Source organism: Benincasa hispida, chromosome 5, assembly GCF_009727055.1.
Source record: "Benincasa hispida cultivar B227 chromosome 5, ASM972705v1, whole genome shotgun sequence".
NCBI lineage: Eukaryota > Viridiplantae > Streptophyta > Magnoliopsida > Cucurbitales > Cucurbitaceae > Benincasa > Benincasa hispida.
This window is the reverse complement of record NC_052353.1, coordinates 46,329,506-46,349,328: the sequence shown is the minus strand read 5'-3', so window position 1 is coordinate 46,349,328 and position 19,823 is coordinate 46,329,506. Positions and strand designations below refer to the sequence as shown.

The following is a 19,823-nucleotide window of genomic DNA, read 5'->3' as shown; positions in this document are numbered from 1 at the left end:
GATAACCATATAGCTTTGTTTATTGGATATGAGTAAATGCCAAAATGAAATAACAGTTATTTTATTAACAAAACAATACATATAATTACAAACAACGAGACTCCGGGAGAATTAGGACACCAATCCCAACACTAACATCTAAGGTTATCTTTGTAACTTAAACATGTATGTGGAGACATACGGGTGGATCATGTTTAAGTAATAACCTAAATGGTCTGTAGTAGATGGATAAAACTGGGTACCTTATCCTTGTGACACTACGAGTATGGCTCACTTTGTAGGTGTTACAATTGTTGTAAAGTGCTACAAATGATTTAATCCTTATCATTTATGTGTGGACATGCGAGCGGGGATATACTATACAAAGGAATTTGTATAAGATCGAATCACGAAATGTTTAGTCTCATTATATAATGTCGTTCATAATAAAGACTTACATTTCACCAAGATGACCATAGGTAACATGACTTGAATCTTGAGTGAGTTGTGAACTCCTGCCTATGATGGTAGTCCTTTGATTTGTACGGGTGAGAGTGGTCAGATCGCCGACTCAACAAGCCTACCATTTTGGGGATTCATCTAATTGGGGAGCTGGGAACACAGCTAAACAAGATGAAATTCACTTCTTCCCTAAGGCAGGGATAAGTAGATAAATTACTCCTTTAAGGGTTGATTCCGGGTCTTGAACAATGTGGCGCCACACCCTTTCCTAGCTTGAGAAGGGTTTAGTCATAGTTGTATTATGATCTATTGTTCATTAGAGGGATCAATGATACTTAAAGTATTAGATGTAACTATAGGGACAAAACGATAATTTGGCTCAATTGTACTTACGAGCAATTTGTGAAGCATCATCGTACTGTAAATTGGTTATATCCAATGAACACAAAAATATATCTATAGTGCGAAGAGTGCAGCTGTCGGTTTTTAGTGGAGTGTCCGACAATTAACGGATGATGAATAATGTAATTAAAGAGTTTAATTAATTATTCATGTACCGTTGGGGCTTCAAACTACAGGTTCATGAGGTCCATTGGTAGCTCAATAGGATTTAATTGAGAATAAGTTTATGGACTAATTTGAATTGTTCAAATTAATAGAGAGATTTAATTATATATGATCTAATTAAGTTGTTTCAATTATATGTGATATAATTGTCATAATGTATTTGATACATTATAGCTTAATAGGAGGAAATAAATATTTGAATGAGATTCAAATATAGTTTCTATGAATTGGATTCATAGTTGTTAAATTTAATATAAATATAATTTATATTAAATGTCATTTAATAGAGAAAAGAAACTATAGTTTATATATTTTATATAACATATAATATATATATATATATATATATATAATATTAATATAATATAATATAATAAGTTAGTTATATATATTTATATTTATATTATTATTATTATTTTGATAATAAGGAAGGTCTTTTCTTTCCACCCACATTAGTGGGTGGTGGTTATTTTGGCGAGGAGAATAAAAGAAAAATGTTTTCTACTTCTTGTCTTGGTTTGGTGAACATTCTCATCTTCCTCCTCTACCTTAAGTTTTCCTTCTTAACCAAAATAGTCAGAGCCCACCACTCCTGAGTTCTCACCCTGAGAATACCGAGGTAATTTTGTGGTAGTGTCCCAGTTTTGTTCGAAGTTAATCTTGAAGAATGTCTTCAAGTTGTTCGTGATTTGTTTGAAGGAAAAACACAAAGATAAGTATTCAAAGGTGACGTTTCTTGAAACCCTTTCTTTTAGAGCATATTGTAATTTAGAATTAAATGCATATCTTGTTGTTTGTTTAATGTAAACTTTATATTCAATAAAAATGGGATTTGGTCGATCCGCTTCCGCTCAAGGTTCTCTCTTGTTAGAGTTCCTTCACTGTCTACCCCTATATCATCATAATTCATATTCACATTTTCATCATGGTTCGATTTTAGTGTTACAAATAGTTGAACTCCACAAAGATCTTCCCAGAAAAGAAGGAAGCGAACATCACCGTCATTCCGTATATACTGTGGAGGGGCTTCATAGTCAAGATTATATTTAACTCTCATGATACCATCAAACTTTGAAGAACTTACATTTCTAACCCTGTAAGTGTGAGCTTTAAGTTATTCAGACTTCAATGTAATACACATAATAATTCCTGTTAGCTCACCTCCAATATACAAATTTTGGTTCTCATCCTAATCACCTCTGTATCGAATGAGTAGACACTTTTCTGTCATCCTATAAAGAAAAAGAACATTTTTCATTAAGTTGTACAAGAAGATGAATATCGTCTAATACACAATTTCAATTATGGATCTCTCTCGTTGTTACTCTCTCTTACTCTCGCGCTCTCTCACTGTCGCTCTCTCTCCTCTTGCGCTTTCTCATTGTCACTCTCTCTTGCTCTTTCTCTCAAAATCCTAAACCCTTGGTAATATCGCTCTTACTCACTCCCCCACTCCTTTTGTTATGCTATTTTCATATCTTTTTTTAGACCATGTTCCAATAAACACCAATGAAACCATGTTCTAGAAAAGTCTATTTCATTCTAAAAAACCCCGTTCTAGAACACCTTGTTGAATAAACTTCGCTCAACAAAATCACAGTTCAAATGAAGTTTAGATTTTCAAGAATTCACCATTGGTCCATTATATGTTTAGCGTATTAACGATTTGAGGTTTTAAACAGATGAATTCGTGAAAATTATCAAATCAATTGTATACTAACAAACAATCACATCACGATGGAAGAACGGCAACGAGAGCGAAACCAATATCGTGAGGGGGCAATTCCCATAATCTAATATGGTGATGCCAGAGGAGGGTCATTTGACTTTTTTTCTTTTCTTTTCTTTTCTTTTTTTTTTTTTTTATTTTATTTTAAGAAAAGGGGTTATTTAGCATTATTGGCCCAAATTTTTGGTCATTTGTCCAAATTTACCTTCTTTTTATGTGTGTGCGTGTGTGTTTTGCTATCATTATATTTTTGTCTTAAATTACAATTGTATATATATAGTCTCTAAATTTTTGTGTTTGTTTTATTTTCGTCAACTTTAAAAGTATCAATATGAATACTAATCTAGAATCTTTATCAAGTATCTAAAATATAGAATCTTTATCAAGTATCTTAAGGCTTGTTTGGTAGGAAATTTGGAAATAGAAATTGGAAAACAATGGATTCAATGAAAATAAAGTTGTATTTCATATTTTCATATTTATGTTTGGTAGTTGATTCAAAAAGGTTCCATCTCAAAACTGATTGGCAATGAGAGGAGTAGCTCATCTATCTTATTAAGAGTGTGAAACCCCTTGATTTTTCCAACGTGGGATCCTCAACATTGTCAACCAAACAGAATCGAAAAGATCCTTTTGCCAAGAATCCAAGGATCTTATGCTTATTAATAATAAGAGTTTTCATACTCACAAGTAAGAAAGAAGAAGTTAAAGAAACCTAGAGAAAGTTAGACAAATTTAGGAGTGAGAAAAAGTGAGCGGGTGAGTATTGAGAGAGTGAAAAAGTCTTACTCAGAAGTGTCCATATTTGTACTTTCTTGATAAAAATTTCTTGCTTCCAATTGATTATCTCTCATTCTTTTGTACCAATTTATTCAATAAATCTTATGCATAATGGAAATCCTTTAGAATTAAAAAATATAGCAATCTTTCAAAAAAAAAAAATTATTAAGTGCAATGTCGTTTTGAAGTGATAGAAAATCCAAACAATAAATGAAATAAAGGTTATTTGACACAAAACATAATACGTTACACGCAATGCTAAAGCAATTTCAAAGACATATATGATAACACATATGAAAATTACTAACAGACAAAACACAAGATTTGGTAACCCAATTCTGTACAATACCACCTACATTTGAGAGTAGTGTGTCCGAGAAAGATAATTTCACTAATATAAAATCAAGCGATTACATCGTTGTACTTATTTGTAAATAAATGATGAGTGACACATGTATAGCTTAACTTAGTGTATGATCACTTAGGCTCTCCCTAACTTAGGCTCTCTCTAAATATGAGTTTCGCTCTTAGTGACACTTAGGCTCCCCATTAAGTATGAGACTATTAATGAATGATCACTTAGGCTCCCCCTAAGTGTGAAACTCCCTCTCAACAAGAATGTTTGTCTTTCCACCTTTAAATGAGATCCCCTTAACTTGAATAACTTAGGCAGTCCCTAAGCATGAAAATCTCTTCTCAAGATGTAGTAAAATATTTTAAAGAGATCAAGAGACCACCTTAAGAGCAACAATAACAACCACTCCACGATCACAAGGATTGACATACACAGAAGACTTCCTGCAAACAACCTCACGAAGTGGCACATTGTTATTCAAAGGCATGACCCTATTACTTCAGCAAGAGAACCATATACATTTACAATCACAAATTAGAATATGCATTCTCCTTACTGAAAAGGAAAGAATCCTTGAGGAATAAAGTATCCAGTATTTTTTAGATAAGAAAAATGCATTATGTAAGATTAGCAATTCAAGAGACATTGTGAGGAACAATTCAAAGGACATAATGAAAAACATCCTAGAAGACAACTACCAAAACATCTCTAAAAACTATAGCCAATATTAAATCTCTAACAATAAAGGAAATGAATGGACCAAAATAGTAACTTTTTTAAAATTGTATGGATCAAGACAAAATATTTTGGAATACAAAGACTAAAATAGACCAAAGTTTAAGGAGAGACCAATTTGGGAGACATTTTTCATAATAGGTTTGAATCCTATTTGGGTCCTCAAAATCTCCATATTTGTTTTATTTTGATTCCAAACTTTCAAAAAATAACTATTTTTGTCATTTTCAACTTTCATAATTGTCTATATTAGTCTTGAACTTTTAAAAATGAATCATTTTGGTCCTTGGTACATTACTTTTTACTAAAATTTGCTTATTCAATACTTAGCTTTAAGGTATGTGGTTTGAATATATGTCCATGTTAACATGTTGGAGTATATATACTTTAAGTGATGTTCACAGGGTGTGAGTGGAGATGGTTTCCTTGACCCTGCCCTTGAGGATTTCATGTTTAATTTTATAATGGTCCGGTGCAAGGATTCTCCGTTGGAGATGGTTTTCCAAACCTGTCATTGCCCTTATTTAATTCCTCATCCTCATGAAATTTCATATTCAATTTTGTAAGGGTCCGGTGTAAGGATTCTCCATTGGAAACTAGGATCGGATTTTGGAGAACTATTTCTTTAGTTTTCAAATTTTGACTTGAATTTTAAGTATGCTTCTAAAATGTAGATAACAAAATAAAGAAATAAATGAGCGCAACTAGTGTTAAATTTTAGGGTAGGTATCAATTATGTTTCTAGACTTTTGAAATTATTAATTTTTATCCTTAATCCTTAAATTTTGTTCCAAAATATATTTCTCGAGAATTTTTTCATAAAAATATGATGTGATGAATAATGCATAAAAATGGATGACATATATAAGATCATTTACAATATCATTTGTGTTGTATTGTGATGTGTAAAAGTTGACTATATAGATGCGATATTTGAGATGAAATAAATAGCAATGACAGTCAACATTTTCTATAGAGTTGTAAATAATATCACATGTCTTCTAATTCTTACACATTAATTGTCACCTCAGATTTCATTTTTTATTTTAATTGAAAAGATATTGTTTGGAACAATTTCAAAGTTCAACTATATATATTTTTTTTGGAATAGAATTCAAAATTCTATGATCGATGAAAATGAGGTTTTTCAAAATTTAGAGACATAATGAAACCAAATTCACAAGTATTTTGTATAATTTATATCTCATTTGTTAACTATTTTGTTTTTAGTTTTTGGTTTTTGAAAATTGAGCATATTTTCTCGCTTTTTTCTTTAATAATTTGTATTTTTCTTGAGTAAAAATATTAAATTCTTAGCCAAATTCCAAACTTCAAAAACAAAAACAAATTCTTAGAAACTACCTTTTTTAGTTTTTAAATTTTGGCTTGTTTTTTTAAAATATAGGTAAAGATAAGAAAGTAAGAAATTTAGAGATGGAAGGGATGTTTGTAAGCTTACTTTTTAAAAACTAAAAACAAAATATCAAATGATTTAGAATGGGGCCTTAGTAATTGTTTGATAGGCAATTTGAATTTTGAATTATGTTTTTGAAATTTATTTTGGGTTCTTTTATCCAAATAATTTAAATTTTGAAAACAACATTTTCATGTTTTCAATGGATAAAAAAATTGAATTTGAAATTTCAAAATGTACAAGAATAAAAATATTAATAAATATTATATTTCATATTATAAATCCAATTTATATTCGTAAAATTAAAACATATAAAATGTATTATAAACTATATGATACTAAAAAATAATAATTATAAAAAGATTTAAAATAAAGCAAGTCTATGAATTAATTAATAATAATTTAGATTCAATTTAGTAATTACAACTAATTGTATGATTTGCAACCATTTGCTACCGAATACAATTATGGAAAACATTAATGAAAAACTTTATTTGTTTTCTTATTTTTGTTTTTCTATAAGCCATTTTTTAAAACTCACTCAAGTTTGATGAATGGGTAAGACAGAAGCTCAAGTGCTGAATTTTGAATCAGTTATTCTAGAAGAGGGAGGAATTTCCGCTGTCCTCATGGCACCACGTGGATCACGTGTCATTTTTATTAATGTAAATGTAAATGTTTTAAAACCCAAAAAAATCAATAATAATATAATTTGACCTAAGGATTAGTGATATTCAAATAACCCGATAACTCGAACAATTCGGATTATCCAACCCAAAATGTAAAAATTGGATTGAGTTAGTTTTGTTCTTGGATTGAGTTGGGTTGAATTTTTCTATTTTTATTGGGTTGGGTTGAGTCGTGTGTTGGCTAAAAAAAATGTGGATTGACCCAACCCAATCCGAATTATATATATATATTTATTATATATATATATATATATATATATTACTCTTTATTTAAAGTTTGATTTTATTAATTTATTAATTTTTAATATTTTTCTTTTAAAATTGTTATTATATTTGTCTTTGTTTAAAATTTACAATAAATATTATAGATATTTGGTATTTAACATATTAATTTTATGAAATTTTAGTTATTAGTCATGTGTTGTATATAAATTTACATATTTTTCATTAAAAATAAAATAATAAGTTCCAACCCGACAACAATCCAACCCAACACAACTCGAATTTTAGGGGTTGAGTTAGGTTGGGTTGGAAACTTTATTTGGGTCATTTGGATTGCCAATCAAACCAATCCGAATTTTTTGGTTGTCGAAAAAAATACTTTCAACCCAACCCAACTCATGTACACCCCTACTAAAGATTATGGATTGCCTAAAAATATTATTACTGGAAAATTCTCGTGTATTATATTATATCTCAAAATATTGTTAAAATAAGTATAGCTTAAGTGAGAGTTTCTAAGAGGTTTTGTTCAGTAAGTCCATATTATTGTCAAAAAAATATATATATTTTTAACAAATTTATAACAAATGATCACATATCTCAAATTTTAGTGATTAAATTTGTAATATAACGAGTCTTTTCTAAGATATCAACCCTAGATAGAAATAGAAAGCAAACTTTTTAGATCTTAATCTTGATCGATGTTATATGTCTTAATAAATGGTTTAGTAAGTCAATTTGTTTTTTTTAAAAAAAGAAATCCTTCAAAACCCATCATTTCTAATAATTTACTGAGAATTATTGGCATTAGCCAACTGTTCCTATTAAAGAAATCAGCTATGAGAACAGCCATGGAAATTCAACATCCGAACCCAAGAATCAAGATCCCCATCTCATCCAACAAATTCTCAATCACTCTTCTCGCAGACATTGTGAGAAGAAAGCTCTGTAGAAAACATGGGCGCTCTTCTCAAGCTCGTCGACGCCCTACTATTCCTCGTCTTCCTCCTACTCGCATTCATATCACCTCTAATCGATTTCCAGCTTATTTTCCCTCAAACCCTTTTCCCTGATTTTCTCATAGATCTTAAAGCCTCCTACATCCACCAATACGGGGACTATTTAATGGCAGAATCCCCTCCCTTCGTCGTTGGCCTCGTTTGGCTTGAGCTTCTCTTTCAATGGCCTCTTATGCTTCTCAATCTCTACGCCTTCTTGGCTTCCAAGCCATGGTACAACACCACTTGCTTGATCTATGGCGTTTCTGTTGTGGCTTCCATGGTAATTTTCTATTCCACCTCCTACCAATTTGGTTCCCCATCTGATCCATTGTTTCATTGAATTAACACTTTTTTTGCCCGAATATTGAATTTCTGTTAATTGCATAATGCCTCTGTTGTGTGTTTAATTTTGTAATCGTTGTATGTGGTTTGATGGTGTTGAACTTTGGACAAAGCCACTTGTTAGAAAGGTAGTGATTTGGGACAGCTTTGTGGTCTAGTTAGTTTATAAATGGTATTTTCAGTCCTTGAGGTTTTAAGATCGCGTCTATTTAGTTTATGTGCTTTAGGACGTTTATAGTGGTTATTTGAATTTTGTGTCCAATAAATATAATACTAAATTTACCTTCATCCATCAGTTTAAGCTTTTGAGTCAATCAGTGATTTAATATGATATCTGAGCAAGTGTTTCAGGAGGTTCAGTGTTTAAACCTCTACAATGTTCTTTCCTCTCCAATTAATTTGATTTTTAACTGTTGAATCTTCTACATATTTCAAACCCAAAGGGAGTGTTAGATGATATAATATTAAATTTACCTTCACTCATCAACTTAAATTTTTTAGTCAATATTTAACCAATAGATACATGTTTTAATTTGTGAGTGTCTTGGATTTATTGAGAGTCATGAGGGAAGATGATTTCAGACCGGTCTAAGAATTTAGTGGTACAGATGATAAATTGATGGACTTAATACCATTTTGAGACGAAACTTATCATTTAACCATTTATTTTCAAAAGAAAAGAATGGACTTTGTTTCCTCGGCTAATTTCCTTGTTGTTTTTCAGCAATTTAATAAAACTTTTCAATCATTTCTTGAGTCTCTCATGATCTGTACTTGATGGTGCTGATGACAATTAGTGATTTAAGACAGTTTGTATGATAATGTTTCTCATAAGGATAGTTCGAAACTAAACTAGAAACTGAATTATTGTCAATAAACTAAGGTTTTCAACTTTTAGGCAATCAGTTTGAACATCTTTTGAGTATACTTAGATATTTTAAACACTTGATATTATGCTTGAATACATGTTGCTAAGGATTTCTTCTGCTTCAATTGTTAACTATCTGTAGAGATCCACTGATTTCTGCTTGAATTGTTAAACACTGTTTCTTCTGACATTGCATTTCATTATTTGGCTGTGTAATTTCAAGTCTGCTATATTGGGTGAAATGGTTGGGTCGAACCGAGCATCAACTACTCTGTTGACAATATACTATCCTTTCTTGGGTTTTGGAGTTTTGGCCATGCTACGCGGGCTTGTGTCGTGCTCGAGCAAGGCTACGGTTACCGGCACCAGACCATCAAATGGCAGGAAAAAGAGGGCTTGAACAGCCATCCTCAATCGCCAAAGGAGTGCATGTATTGCCTTTTCTGCAGCCGATTCGGGTTCCTTTAGGTATTGGTACAACTCTGGCTATGGATCATTCAGCATTTGCCTCTTTAACATTCTATTAGTGTTTCATCGTATGAGTAGTAACGGTTCAAAGGGACCCTTTTGAATTTTGAATGAGAATAAGGCCAATGAGCTTAAGATTTGAGAATGGAGATGAAAGCTGACCAAAATTCTTGACTGGATTGAAATACTTATTGGTTTTAAACTTATGTTAAACCAAGTTGAAATACAACTTTTTTCCCCTTTTTAGTATAGCACGTAGGATACGAGAATTTGAAGCTTGAAATTCATATGGTACTTATAGCACATGAAATTGAATATATCCAGACTGTAAAATTTGACCAACATATTAACAAAATTATTTATTCTAAATGTTATGTCCAATGTCATGCAAATGTGTGCAAATATGCTAATGAAACAAGATTTTAATGAGACATAGGCTTTTGTTAACAAAATTTAACCTCTTTTTTTCAATGGTTTAATTAATAATTTTTAATGCAATTGAGAATTTTAAGAGATTAAAGATCAAAATAAGAATTACCTAAAACCTTATGAATTCTTTGGTGTAGTTAGCCTAAAAATGAAATGTTCATTATATGTTTGATTCTCTAATGTTCAAGAATTATTTTTCAATTTAGACTCCTAAAATTTTTAATCTAGTCTCTCAAAATAAACTTTTTTGTTTTTATCAATTTTAGAAATTTGGAGAACAAACTATAAACTTTTATCTCTAAAATGGCCCTGTTCCTTCTCGAAATTTTCTAAATATCATGTAAGTTTAACATTGGGAGATTTTATAGAAAAAATGTCAAACTATTTACAGAAATAACAAAAAAAAATTTGATTGACATTGATAGACTTCTATTAACCTCGATAAAAGAAGATTAAAATTGTGCTATTTTGTGTAAATAATTTCTCTTATTTTTCTATTTTTGAAAATCTCTCTTTAATATTTGTGACATTAAGATAAACAAAACTTTTAAATAGTAGAAACTGTTGGGATTGGTGTCCTAATTCTCCTGGAATCTCGTTGTTTTGTAAAGATACACATTGTTTAATGAATAAAATAAGTGTTATTTAATTATGGCATTTACTCATATCCAATAAACTAAGCTCCTTGATTATCTTATATGAACTTAAATATGTATATGTGATATACAAGTGGATCATGCCTTAAGTGATAACCTAAATAGTTCTGTAGTATAAGGATTAAGGTGGGATACCCGATCCTAGTGACACTACGGATACGACCCGTTTTGTAGAGGTTTGCAAGTATTGTAAACTACTATAGATGGTAGATCCTAACCATTCATGTGGAGACGTGCGAACGGGAGTGTCCTATACAAAGAGTATGTATAAGACCTGGACCACGAGATGACTAGACTCTGTATATAACGCTATTGATATTAGAGACTTGCATCTCACCTAAACGACCATAGGTGACACAATCTCAATCTTGAGTGTTTTGGGAACTACTGCCTTTGAGGACGGTCCTTTGATTAGTATGGGTGAGAGTAGCCAGATTGGCAACTCAACATACCTACCTTTTTGGGACTTGTCTGATCTGGGAGCTAGGAACTCAATCCACAAGATGAAATTCACTTCTTTCCCGAAGCAAGGATAAGTAGAGAGATTGCTCCCTTAAGAGCTGATTCTGGGGCTTGAATATAGTGGTCACAGATTCTCTTTGAAAGAGAAGACTCAGTCATAGTGGGACTATGACTTATGTTCATTAGAGAGATTAGTAGTACTTAAGGAGACAGATGTAACTACAGGGGCATAACAGTTATTGGCCCAGTTGTACTTATGAGCAATCTGTGAAGGGTTATCGCACTACTGATTGGTTAAGATGCTGTCTCTTATACACATCTAGATGTGTATAAGAGACAGACTCAGCTGTACTTATGAGCAATCTGTGAAGGGTTATCGCACTACTGATTGGTTAAGATGGACACATAATATATTTGTGGTAAGGAGAGTTCAGTTGTTGATCTTTAGTGGAGTGCCTGACAGTTAACAGATGGTGGATCCCGTGACTAAAGAGTTTAGTCAGTTATTCACGTACAGTTGGAGCTTCGAGCTACAGGTCCATGAGGTCCCCTTGGTAGGTCAATGGATTCAGTTGAGGATCAGTTCTTGGTGTTGATTTGAAATGTTCAAATTAATAAGAGATTTTGATTATATATGATATAATCGGTATGATGTATGAGATACATCTAGTGAAGGATTGATGTAAATGAGATTTACATTAAGTACCATGGAAAAGAAAAAGAACTATGGTTTATATGTTTCATAAGATGAAATATTAAAATTATAGGTTATAAATATAGTATGATAAGTTGGTTGTCATTTATATTTATAATAATATTAATTATTGGATAATTAATTCTTTTTTTTAAATAACCAATTGAGTGGGTGGTTATTAGATTCATGGTAACCGTGAGATAAAAGGAAAATGGTTTTCCTAATTTTAAAACTGTTTAAAAGTTTTCATAAATAGTTCTTGAGATTTCTCTTGGAAAGGGATCTCATGGTAGTCGTCAAGTAAATACAGATTTACTAAACGACGACTTGGGCAAGCTAAACGATCGCATAATTTTGCTAGATGATCGTTTGCCCAAAGTAAACGATCGTGTAGTGTCTGTAGGCGACAGACCGAGCTAAGCGATGTTCTAAACGATTGCATAGCTTTTGCTAGATGATCGCTTAGCTTTATCTAAACGATTAGGCATCGACCTATGGTCTCCGGTATCTCCCACTTGCCCAGTCGTGTACACGACCGGTGTTTCCTCCTTCGTCTGCCTCATACCAAGTCCGAACAGAGTCCACCCTCTCGATTCTCACACCGAGAATACCAAGGTAGCCTTGTTGGTGGTGTTATACTCAACTCGACACCTTCGAGGTTCTGTGGAGGCCGTTCGTGCTGTTGTTGAGGAGTTCGTGGCCGAGGCGATCATTGAGGACGAGCCCGAAGTGTTTGTGCTGTGTTGCGATCGTGTAGATCGAGCATTCGAGGTTGCTGTTGTTCGAGCGGTCGTGCGCAAAGGAGCGTGGAGACGCATCTTCAAATGTTCGTAACGTTTGCTCTTTGTTCATTTGAGTTATTCATATTGTAATTTCTGTACTGATTATATAACTGCTTGTTTGGAAATCGACTATAATACGTGATATTTATTCATGATTGTGATTTGGAATAATCTTATTTCCGCTGCTCATGAAAATCTCGAATTCGATTTTCTTCAATTGGTATCAAAGCCAGGTTCTTTGATATTCCAAATTACAGATCTGAATTGAACGAATTTTACAGTCGTGGTGGGTTTTTGCATTTGTAGTTAACCGTTTTCTGCATCTATGGTTGCGTTTGTGAATGTTTTGGGTTTAAATTTCCTTTTTGTCAAAGTTTTCGATATTACAAAGTGTTAATTATAAGGGCCCCTATGTTTTTGAGCGAAATTAACATCGCAATCGAGTCTGTAATTCAAAAGTTTTGAGTTCGTCGAGTCGTTCGTGATGAAGCTTCGATGCATGGTGATGCGGTTCTCAACAAAGAAGAAGACCAAGTATTGTCAGATCGTGTAGCCTCAGGTAAATGATCGTTGGGATTTAACTAAGCGATCGTTTAGATTATTCTAGACGATCGTATAGTATTTTCTAAACGATTGTTTAGCTAATGCTAAGCAATGGGGTAAATCGTTTACTCTATCGGATAGCGTTGGTTACGTGATTGCATAGACGTTGGAGGTAGACGATCATAGTGGTAGCATGTGATGCTCGTCGTTTAGTAAAAGGTGCACGCTAGATGATCGTGTAGTTAGCAAGCTTCATTGCTTAGTTACTACCTATGCAATCGCGTGTATGCGATACGGAGGCGCTAGCTAAGCGATCGCTTAGGTGATGGTGTTTCACGGCATTGTAGATGATCGCGGAAGGTGGGCGTTGTGCGGAGCACGCTAAGCGATCGTGTACTTCAGGCTTCATCGTTTAGTAAAGGTACACGATCGTGTAGTAACAGCTAAACGACTATTTAGATTTTTCTAGACGATCGTATAGTAAATGCTAAACGATCGTTTAGTTCTGGGAGTGCTAGTAAGCGATAGAGCAAAAAGTTTGTTTTATCGTGTAGACGATCGCGGGGCGCTTAGTACATGATGGTTGGAGAAGGGATGCTTTGTCCGAGCAACTGGAGACTCCTTGTCTTTGTAATAGTTAGCTTTCTTTTTGTGTTTTTAAGGCAATTTCACCCAGTTCATCAACTTTGGTTATTTATACATGTGATGTATGGTACTTATATGCCAAAGTATTTGTCATATAGTTAAAAACCCACCTTAGGTTGTGCAATTATCATGCATCATGTATTATAATTGTTATAATCGAGCATGAAAAAATTACTTTAAAACATGCGCATGCATCATGAAATATAAGAGTTATATTTTGCATGCATTGAGCATTATCATGCATCATCCTTTTATTATAAATATTATAGTTTAAGGGTGAATGGAAGCATGTTTTGCTTGTGTTCATTGTTGTTTTGTATAAGTGTTATATAAAAGAAATAGCAATGAACGGACAATGCATTGAGCATGACACTTAGGCTGTTTATAATCGTTATGAATGTCTTGTATGTGTTAGCTTCGCATTGTGGTGGTTGTTTCCGTTTATAAGTATTATAAAGGAAATTAGACCTAAAATCAATAATTCAGAGTTGCATGCAGATTTATGGTGAATTCAAGTTTTTTAAAAGGGTTTTAAAATTGGATTGAGATAGACCTAAGTTCAAGTGGTTCTAAAGAGTTTAGTAACCTAGATTAATCTTTTAAAATCGGTTTAATAGGATTAAATTGATTGGAATAAAAGATTAAATTTGTTGTAAACCTATCTATAAGGAACCTTTTGTCTAAGGTAGGTTCTGGCTAGGCTAGAGATCTTAAGCTGACGGAAACGTAACACCCCTACCTGGGAACCTACCTAGAAAGGTGAATTAGATAGATTTTCAACAAGCATACGACGATTTGATCAAATATTCCTTAAAGAGTTTAATGGATGATGATCAAAAGTTGTTTCAGTATCCAAGGTAAAAGTTACTCTTGGGAAAACCTAAAAGTCACTTAGTTAAAATCCTTAGCCATGTTTTTTTCTAAGTAAGCTAAACCCTAGGTTATAAAATAATCAATGGGAGGAAGAGGCGTATCAGATATGTCTATGATTTCACTCACGTTTCTCCCTGTATGTTCACACCGTGAGATTCATGCTTGGCCTCGTGGTGCCCAGGATGCATCCCCCTTCGGATGGTATTTGCATGAGTCAATATCAAAGTGGACGGAGAGAATGTTTATAGTAAGTGGGTGAAGGGTGTGTGTCAACACGTCCTATGGTCTCTGTCATTGGTTCACACCGTGAGATCATTCTATACTCCCTCGTGTCGTATTTGGTGTGTCCCCCTTCGGATGGGTTTTGTGCAGTTGGTCAATATCAATGTGCACTTTAGCAATGGATAGGGTCGCTTTAGGTTTTGCCCCAATCGAATTTTTTTCCTTCGGATTGGCCTTTTTTTTGGGGTGAACCTCTAAAGCTTAAAATGGCGGGTCACACTTACAAGAGATTGTTAAGAAGTTAATGATCTCTTGGCCAAATCAATTATGGCTAGTCGTTATAGGAGCAAGAGTTGTTCTAGTATTAATGACTGGTTGAGAACTTCTCAATTCAGAGGAGGGATAATTGACCTCCTTTCGGCAGCTTTTGTCCTAAACCTTTAAAGCGTCATTGTGAAACTAGATGTCACACGGGGTTCATGTTAGTTTTGCTAAAACCTTATTGGATGTTGTTTTGTTTTACAACGGGTATTTGCAAACCTAACGTAGGTCAATGTGTTTTTCTTTTCAGCAACTCGTTAGTATTTCCATCCAAAGCTTTTAAAATGACCGACTATTTACAGTGAAAAGAATCGTGTGAAACGAATTTCGTGGTAAACGACCTCCATCCCACTACTCTCCAAAAGAGGAGACAAGACATTAAATATGATTTATTGGTCTTGGAGACATGTCTGGTAGAGAATGATGATTCTGTCTGGATCCTCGATTCAGGTGCTACCAATCATGTCAGTTCCTCTTACCAAGGATTCAGTTCCTAGCAAACGTTGCCATAGAGAGAGATGAGATGACTCTTTGAGTCGGTACAGGTGAGGTTGTTTCAGTTCAGCTGTTGCTATAGGCAGGCTGAAGTTATTTGTTGACAAGAAACGTTATCTGTTACTGGATAATGTTTTTGTAGTTCCTCATATTAAGAGGAACTTAATCTCAGTTTCTTGTCTCATTGAACAAGGCTATAGCGTCTCCTTTTCTGAGAATAAAGTGTTTATTTTCAAGAATTGAATGAAAATTGGTTATGGTATGGAAAATAACTTATATGTACTAAGGTCGTTAGTCATAAAAGTCTTGTTTAACACTGAATGTTCAGTACGGTAACAACAGCTAAAAGACCAAAGGTTTCTCCTAAGGAAAATATTCATCTTTAGCATCTTAGGTCACATTAACCTCAATAGGATTGAAAAGGTGGTACAAAGTGGACTTCTAAAGAGTTTAGAAGAAAACTTCTTGCCAGTATGTGAATCATGCCTTGAAGGCAAGATGACCAAACGACCTTTGCTGGAAAAGGTTACAAAGCCAAAGAAGCCTTGGAGCTTATACATTCAGACCTTTGTGGTCCGGTGAATGTTAGAGCTCGAGGTGGGTATGAATATTTCATCTCTTTCATAGATGATTATTCAAGGTTTGGGTATCTCTTCCTAATGCAAAGTAAGTCTGAAGTCCTTGACAAGTTCAAGGAGTATAAGGCTGAAGTTGAAAACTTGTTAGGTAAGAAGATAAAAACACTACAATCTGATCGTGGTGGAAAGTATATGGACCTCAAATTCCAAAACTATATGATAAAACATGGGATTGAGTCCCAAATCTTGGCCCCTAGTACACCTCAGAAGAATGGTGTATCAGAAAGAAGAAATAGAACCTTGTTGGACATAGTTCGGTCTATGATGAATTATGCTCATCTTCCAGACTCGTTTTGGGGTTATGTAGTGCAGACCGCATGTTCCTGAACAACGTTCCCTCGAAAAGTGTTTCTGAAACACGTTTTAAGTTATGGAGCGGTCGTAAAGGTAGTTTACACCACTTCAGGATTTGGGCTGTCTGACACATGTGTTAGCGACTAACCCAAAGAAGTTAGAACCGTGTTCGAAGGTTTGCCTCTTTGTAGGCTACCCCAAGGAAACGAGAGGTGGATACTTCTATGATCCGAGTGTGAACAAAGTGTTTATTTCCACAAATGCTATTTTCTTGGAAAAAAATCACATGAGGTAGGGATGGTCATTCAAACCGTAAAAATCGAACTGTTTTTAAAAACTGAACCGAAAACTCAGTAAAACCGAAAAATTCGGTTCGATTCAGTTTCACTTTCAAAAACCGAATTTGAAATCGAACCAAACCATTTATATCTAATATATATATAAAGCTGTCTCTTATACACATCTAGATGTGTATAAGAGACAGATATAAAACCGAACCGCTTTTAATTTAAAGAACAAAACCGAATTTAAAACCGAACTGCTTTTAATTTAAAGAGAAAAATCGAATTTAAAACCGAACCGAACCATTTTTAATTAAAAAAAGAATATAACATGAATTTTTTAAAAATGCCAAAATCGAATTTGAAACCGTATATGTGGTTCGATTCGGTTCTGTTTGAACCAATAAATCGATTCGGTTTGGTTTGACCACCAAACCGAACCGAATCGAACCGTTTCCACCCTAACATGAAGGATCATAAACCACGAAGTAAGCTCGTTTTACGTGAGATCTCAAGTGAGATTGAGACTGCTAAGGGTTCAACAAGAGTTGTTAAACAACCCGCCAGATTAACAAGAGTTGTTGAGGTCTGAACGTCTAGTCAACCAACTCAAGAGTTGAGACTGCCTCGATGTAGTGGGAGGGTTATGAACCCACCGAATCGCTACATGGGTTGACTGAAGCCTAAAACGTCATTACGAATGATGAGGTCAAGGATCCGTTGTCTTTTAAGAAAACAATAGAGGATGTTGACAAAGATGAATGGGTTAATGCTACGAACCAAGAAATGAAGTCTATGTACTTCAATAACGTCTGGGATCTTGTTGATCTACCGGATGGGGTAAGACCTATTTGGTATAAGTGGATCTATAAGCGAAAGAGAGGTGTAGATGGAAATGTGCAAACCTTTAAGGCTAGACTCGTGGCAAAGGGTTATACCCAAATTGAGGGAGTTGACTATGAGGAAACTTTCTCACCTGTTGTCATGCTCAAGTTTATCCAGATTCTTCTGTCCATAGCTACATTTTATGATTATGAAATATGGCAAATGGACGTCAAGACTACCTTTCTTATCGGTAATCTTGAGGAGACCATCTATATGATTCAACCAGAAGGGTTCATAGTTCCAGATCAAGAGCAAAGAGTTTACAAGCTAGGTCCATTTATAGGCTGAAACAAGCATCTCGATCTTGGAACATCAAATTTGATACTGTTGTTAAGTCTTTTAGCTTTGACCAGAACGTTAATGAGCCTTGTGTTTATAAGAAGATCATCAATAGCTCAGTAGCTTTCTTGGTACTGTATGTGGATGATATCCTACTCATTGGGAATTATGTAGGGTATCTGACTGACATTAAGAGTTGGCTAGCTCCCCAGTTCCAAATGAAAGATTTGGGTGAGGCACAATATGTTCTCGGGATCCAGATCATTTGGGATCGTAAGAACAAACGGTTAGCCCTGTCTCAGGCATCATACATTGATCAAATGTTGATAGGTACCTGTCTCTTATACACATCTAGATGTGTATAAGAGACAGTCCTAAGACACCTCAAGAGGTTGAAGAGATGAGACGGATTCCCTATGCTTCTGCTGTAGGAAGCTTGATGTATGCAATGTTGTATACCAGACTCGACATTTACTATGTAGTAGGGATTTTTAGTCGATATCAATCCAAGGATTTGATCACTGGACGGTGGTCAAGATAATTCTCAATTATCTTCGGAGAACGAGGGACTACATGCTTGTGTATGGAGATAAGGATCTGATCCTTATCGGATACACGGACTCTGACTTTCAGACCGATCGAGATTCTCGCAAATCGACATCGGGGTCAGTGTTTACTCTGAATGGAGGGGCTGTAGTCTGGCGAAGCATCAAGCAAGGATGCATTACAGACTCCACTATGGATTGGTGTCCTAATTCTTCTGGAATCTCATTGTTTTGTAAAGATACACATTGTTTAATGAATAAAATAAGTGTTATTTAATTATGCCATTTACTCATATCCAATAAACTAAGCTCCTTGGTTATCTTATATGAACTTAAGCATGTATATGTGATATACAAGTGGATCATGCCTTAAGTGATAACCTAAATAGGTCTGTAGTATAAGGATTAAGGTGGTCTACCTGCTTCTGGTGACACTAGGATACGACCCGCTTTGTAGAGGTTTGCAAGTATTGTAAACTACTATAGATGGTAGATCCTAACCATTCATGTGAAGACGTGCGAGCAAGAGTGTTCTATACAAAGAGTTTGTATAAGACATAGACCACGAGATGACTAGACTCTGTAAATAACGCTGTTGATACTAGAGACTTGCATCTCACCTAAACGACCATAGGTGACACGACCTCAATCCTGAGTGTTTTGGGAACTCCTGCCTTTGAGGGCGGTCTAACATGCTTACCTTTTTGGGGACTTGTTTGATCTGAGAGTTGGGAACTCAATCCACAAGATGAAATTTACTCCTTTCCCGAAGCAGGGATAAATAGAGAAATTACTCCCTTAAGGGCTGATTCCGGGGCTTGAACATAGTGGCAACAACTTCTATTTGGAAGAGAAGACTCAGGCATAGTTATGTTCATTGAAGGGATCAGTGGTACTTAAGGAGACAGATGTAACAACAGGGGCATAACGGTTATTGGCCCAGCTGTACTTACGAGCGATCTGTGAAGGGTTGTCGCACTGCTGATTGGTTAAGATGAACACATAATATATCTGTGGTAAGGAGAGTTCAGCTGTCGGTCTTTAGTGGAGTGTCTGGTAGTTAACGGATGGTGGATCCTGTGACTAAAGAGTTTAGTCAGTTATTCACGTACCATTGAAGCTTCGAGCTACAGGTCCATGAAGTCCCCTTGGTAGCTCAATGGATTTA

At 34.4% G+C, this 19,823-nt stretch overlaps 1 protein-coding gene across 1 annotated transcript; it reads left to right on the top strand.

The window, feature by feature from the left end:
- The first annotated feature begins 7,762 nt into the window (after positions 1-7,762).
- LOC120077559 (sigma intracellular receptor 2) lies at positions 7,763-9,837 on the top strand. The gene is made up of 2 exons (XM_039031487.1): positions 7,763-8,213; positions 9,367-9,837. The coding sequence occupies exons 1-2, from the start codon at positions 7,890-7,892 to the stop codon at positions 9,541-9,543; spliced, it is 501 nt and encodes a 166-aa protein (XP_038887415.1). The 5' UTR covers positions 7,763-7,889; the 3' UTR covers positions 9,544-9,837.
- Positions 9,838-19,823: the final 9,986 nt, after the last annotated feature.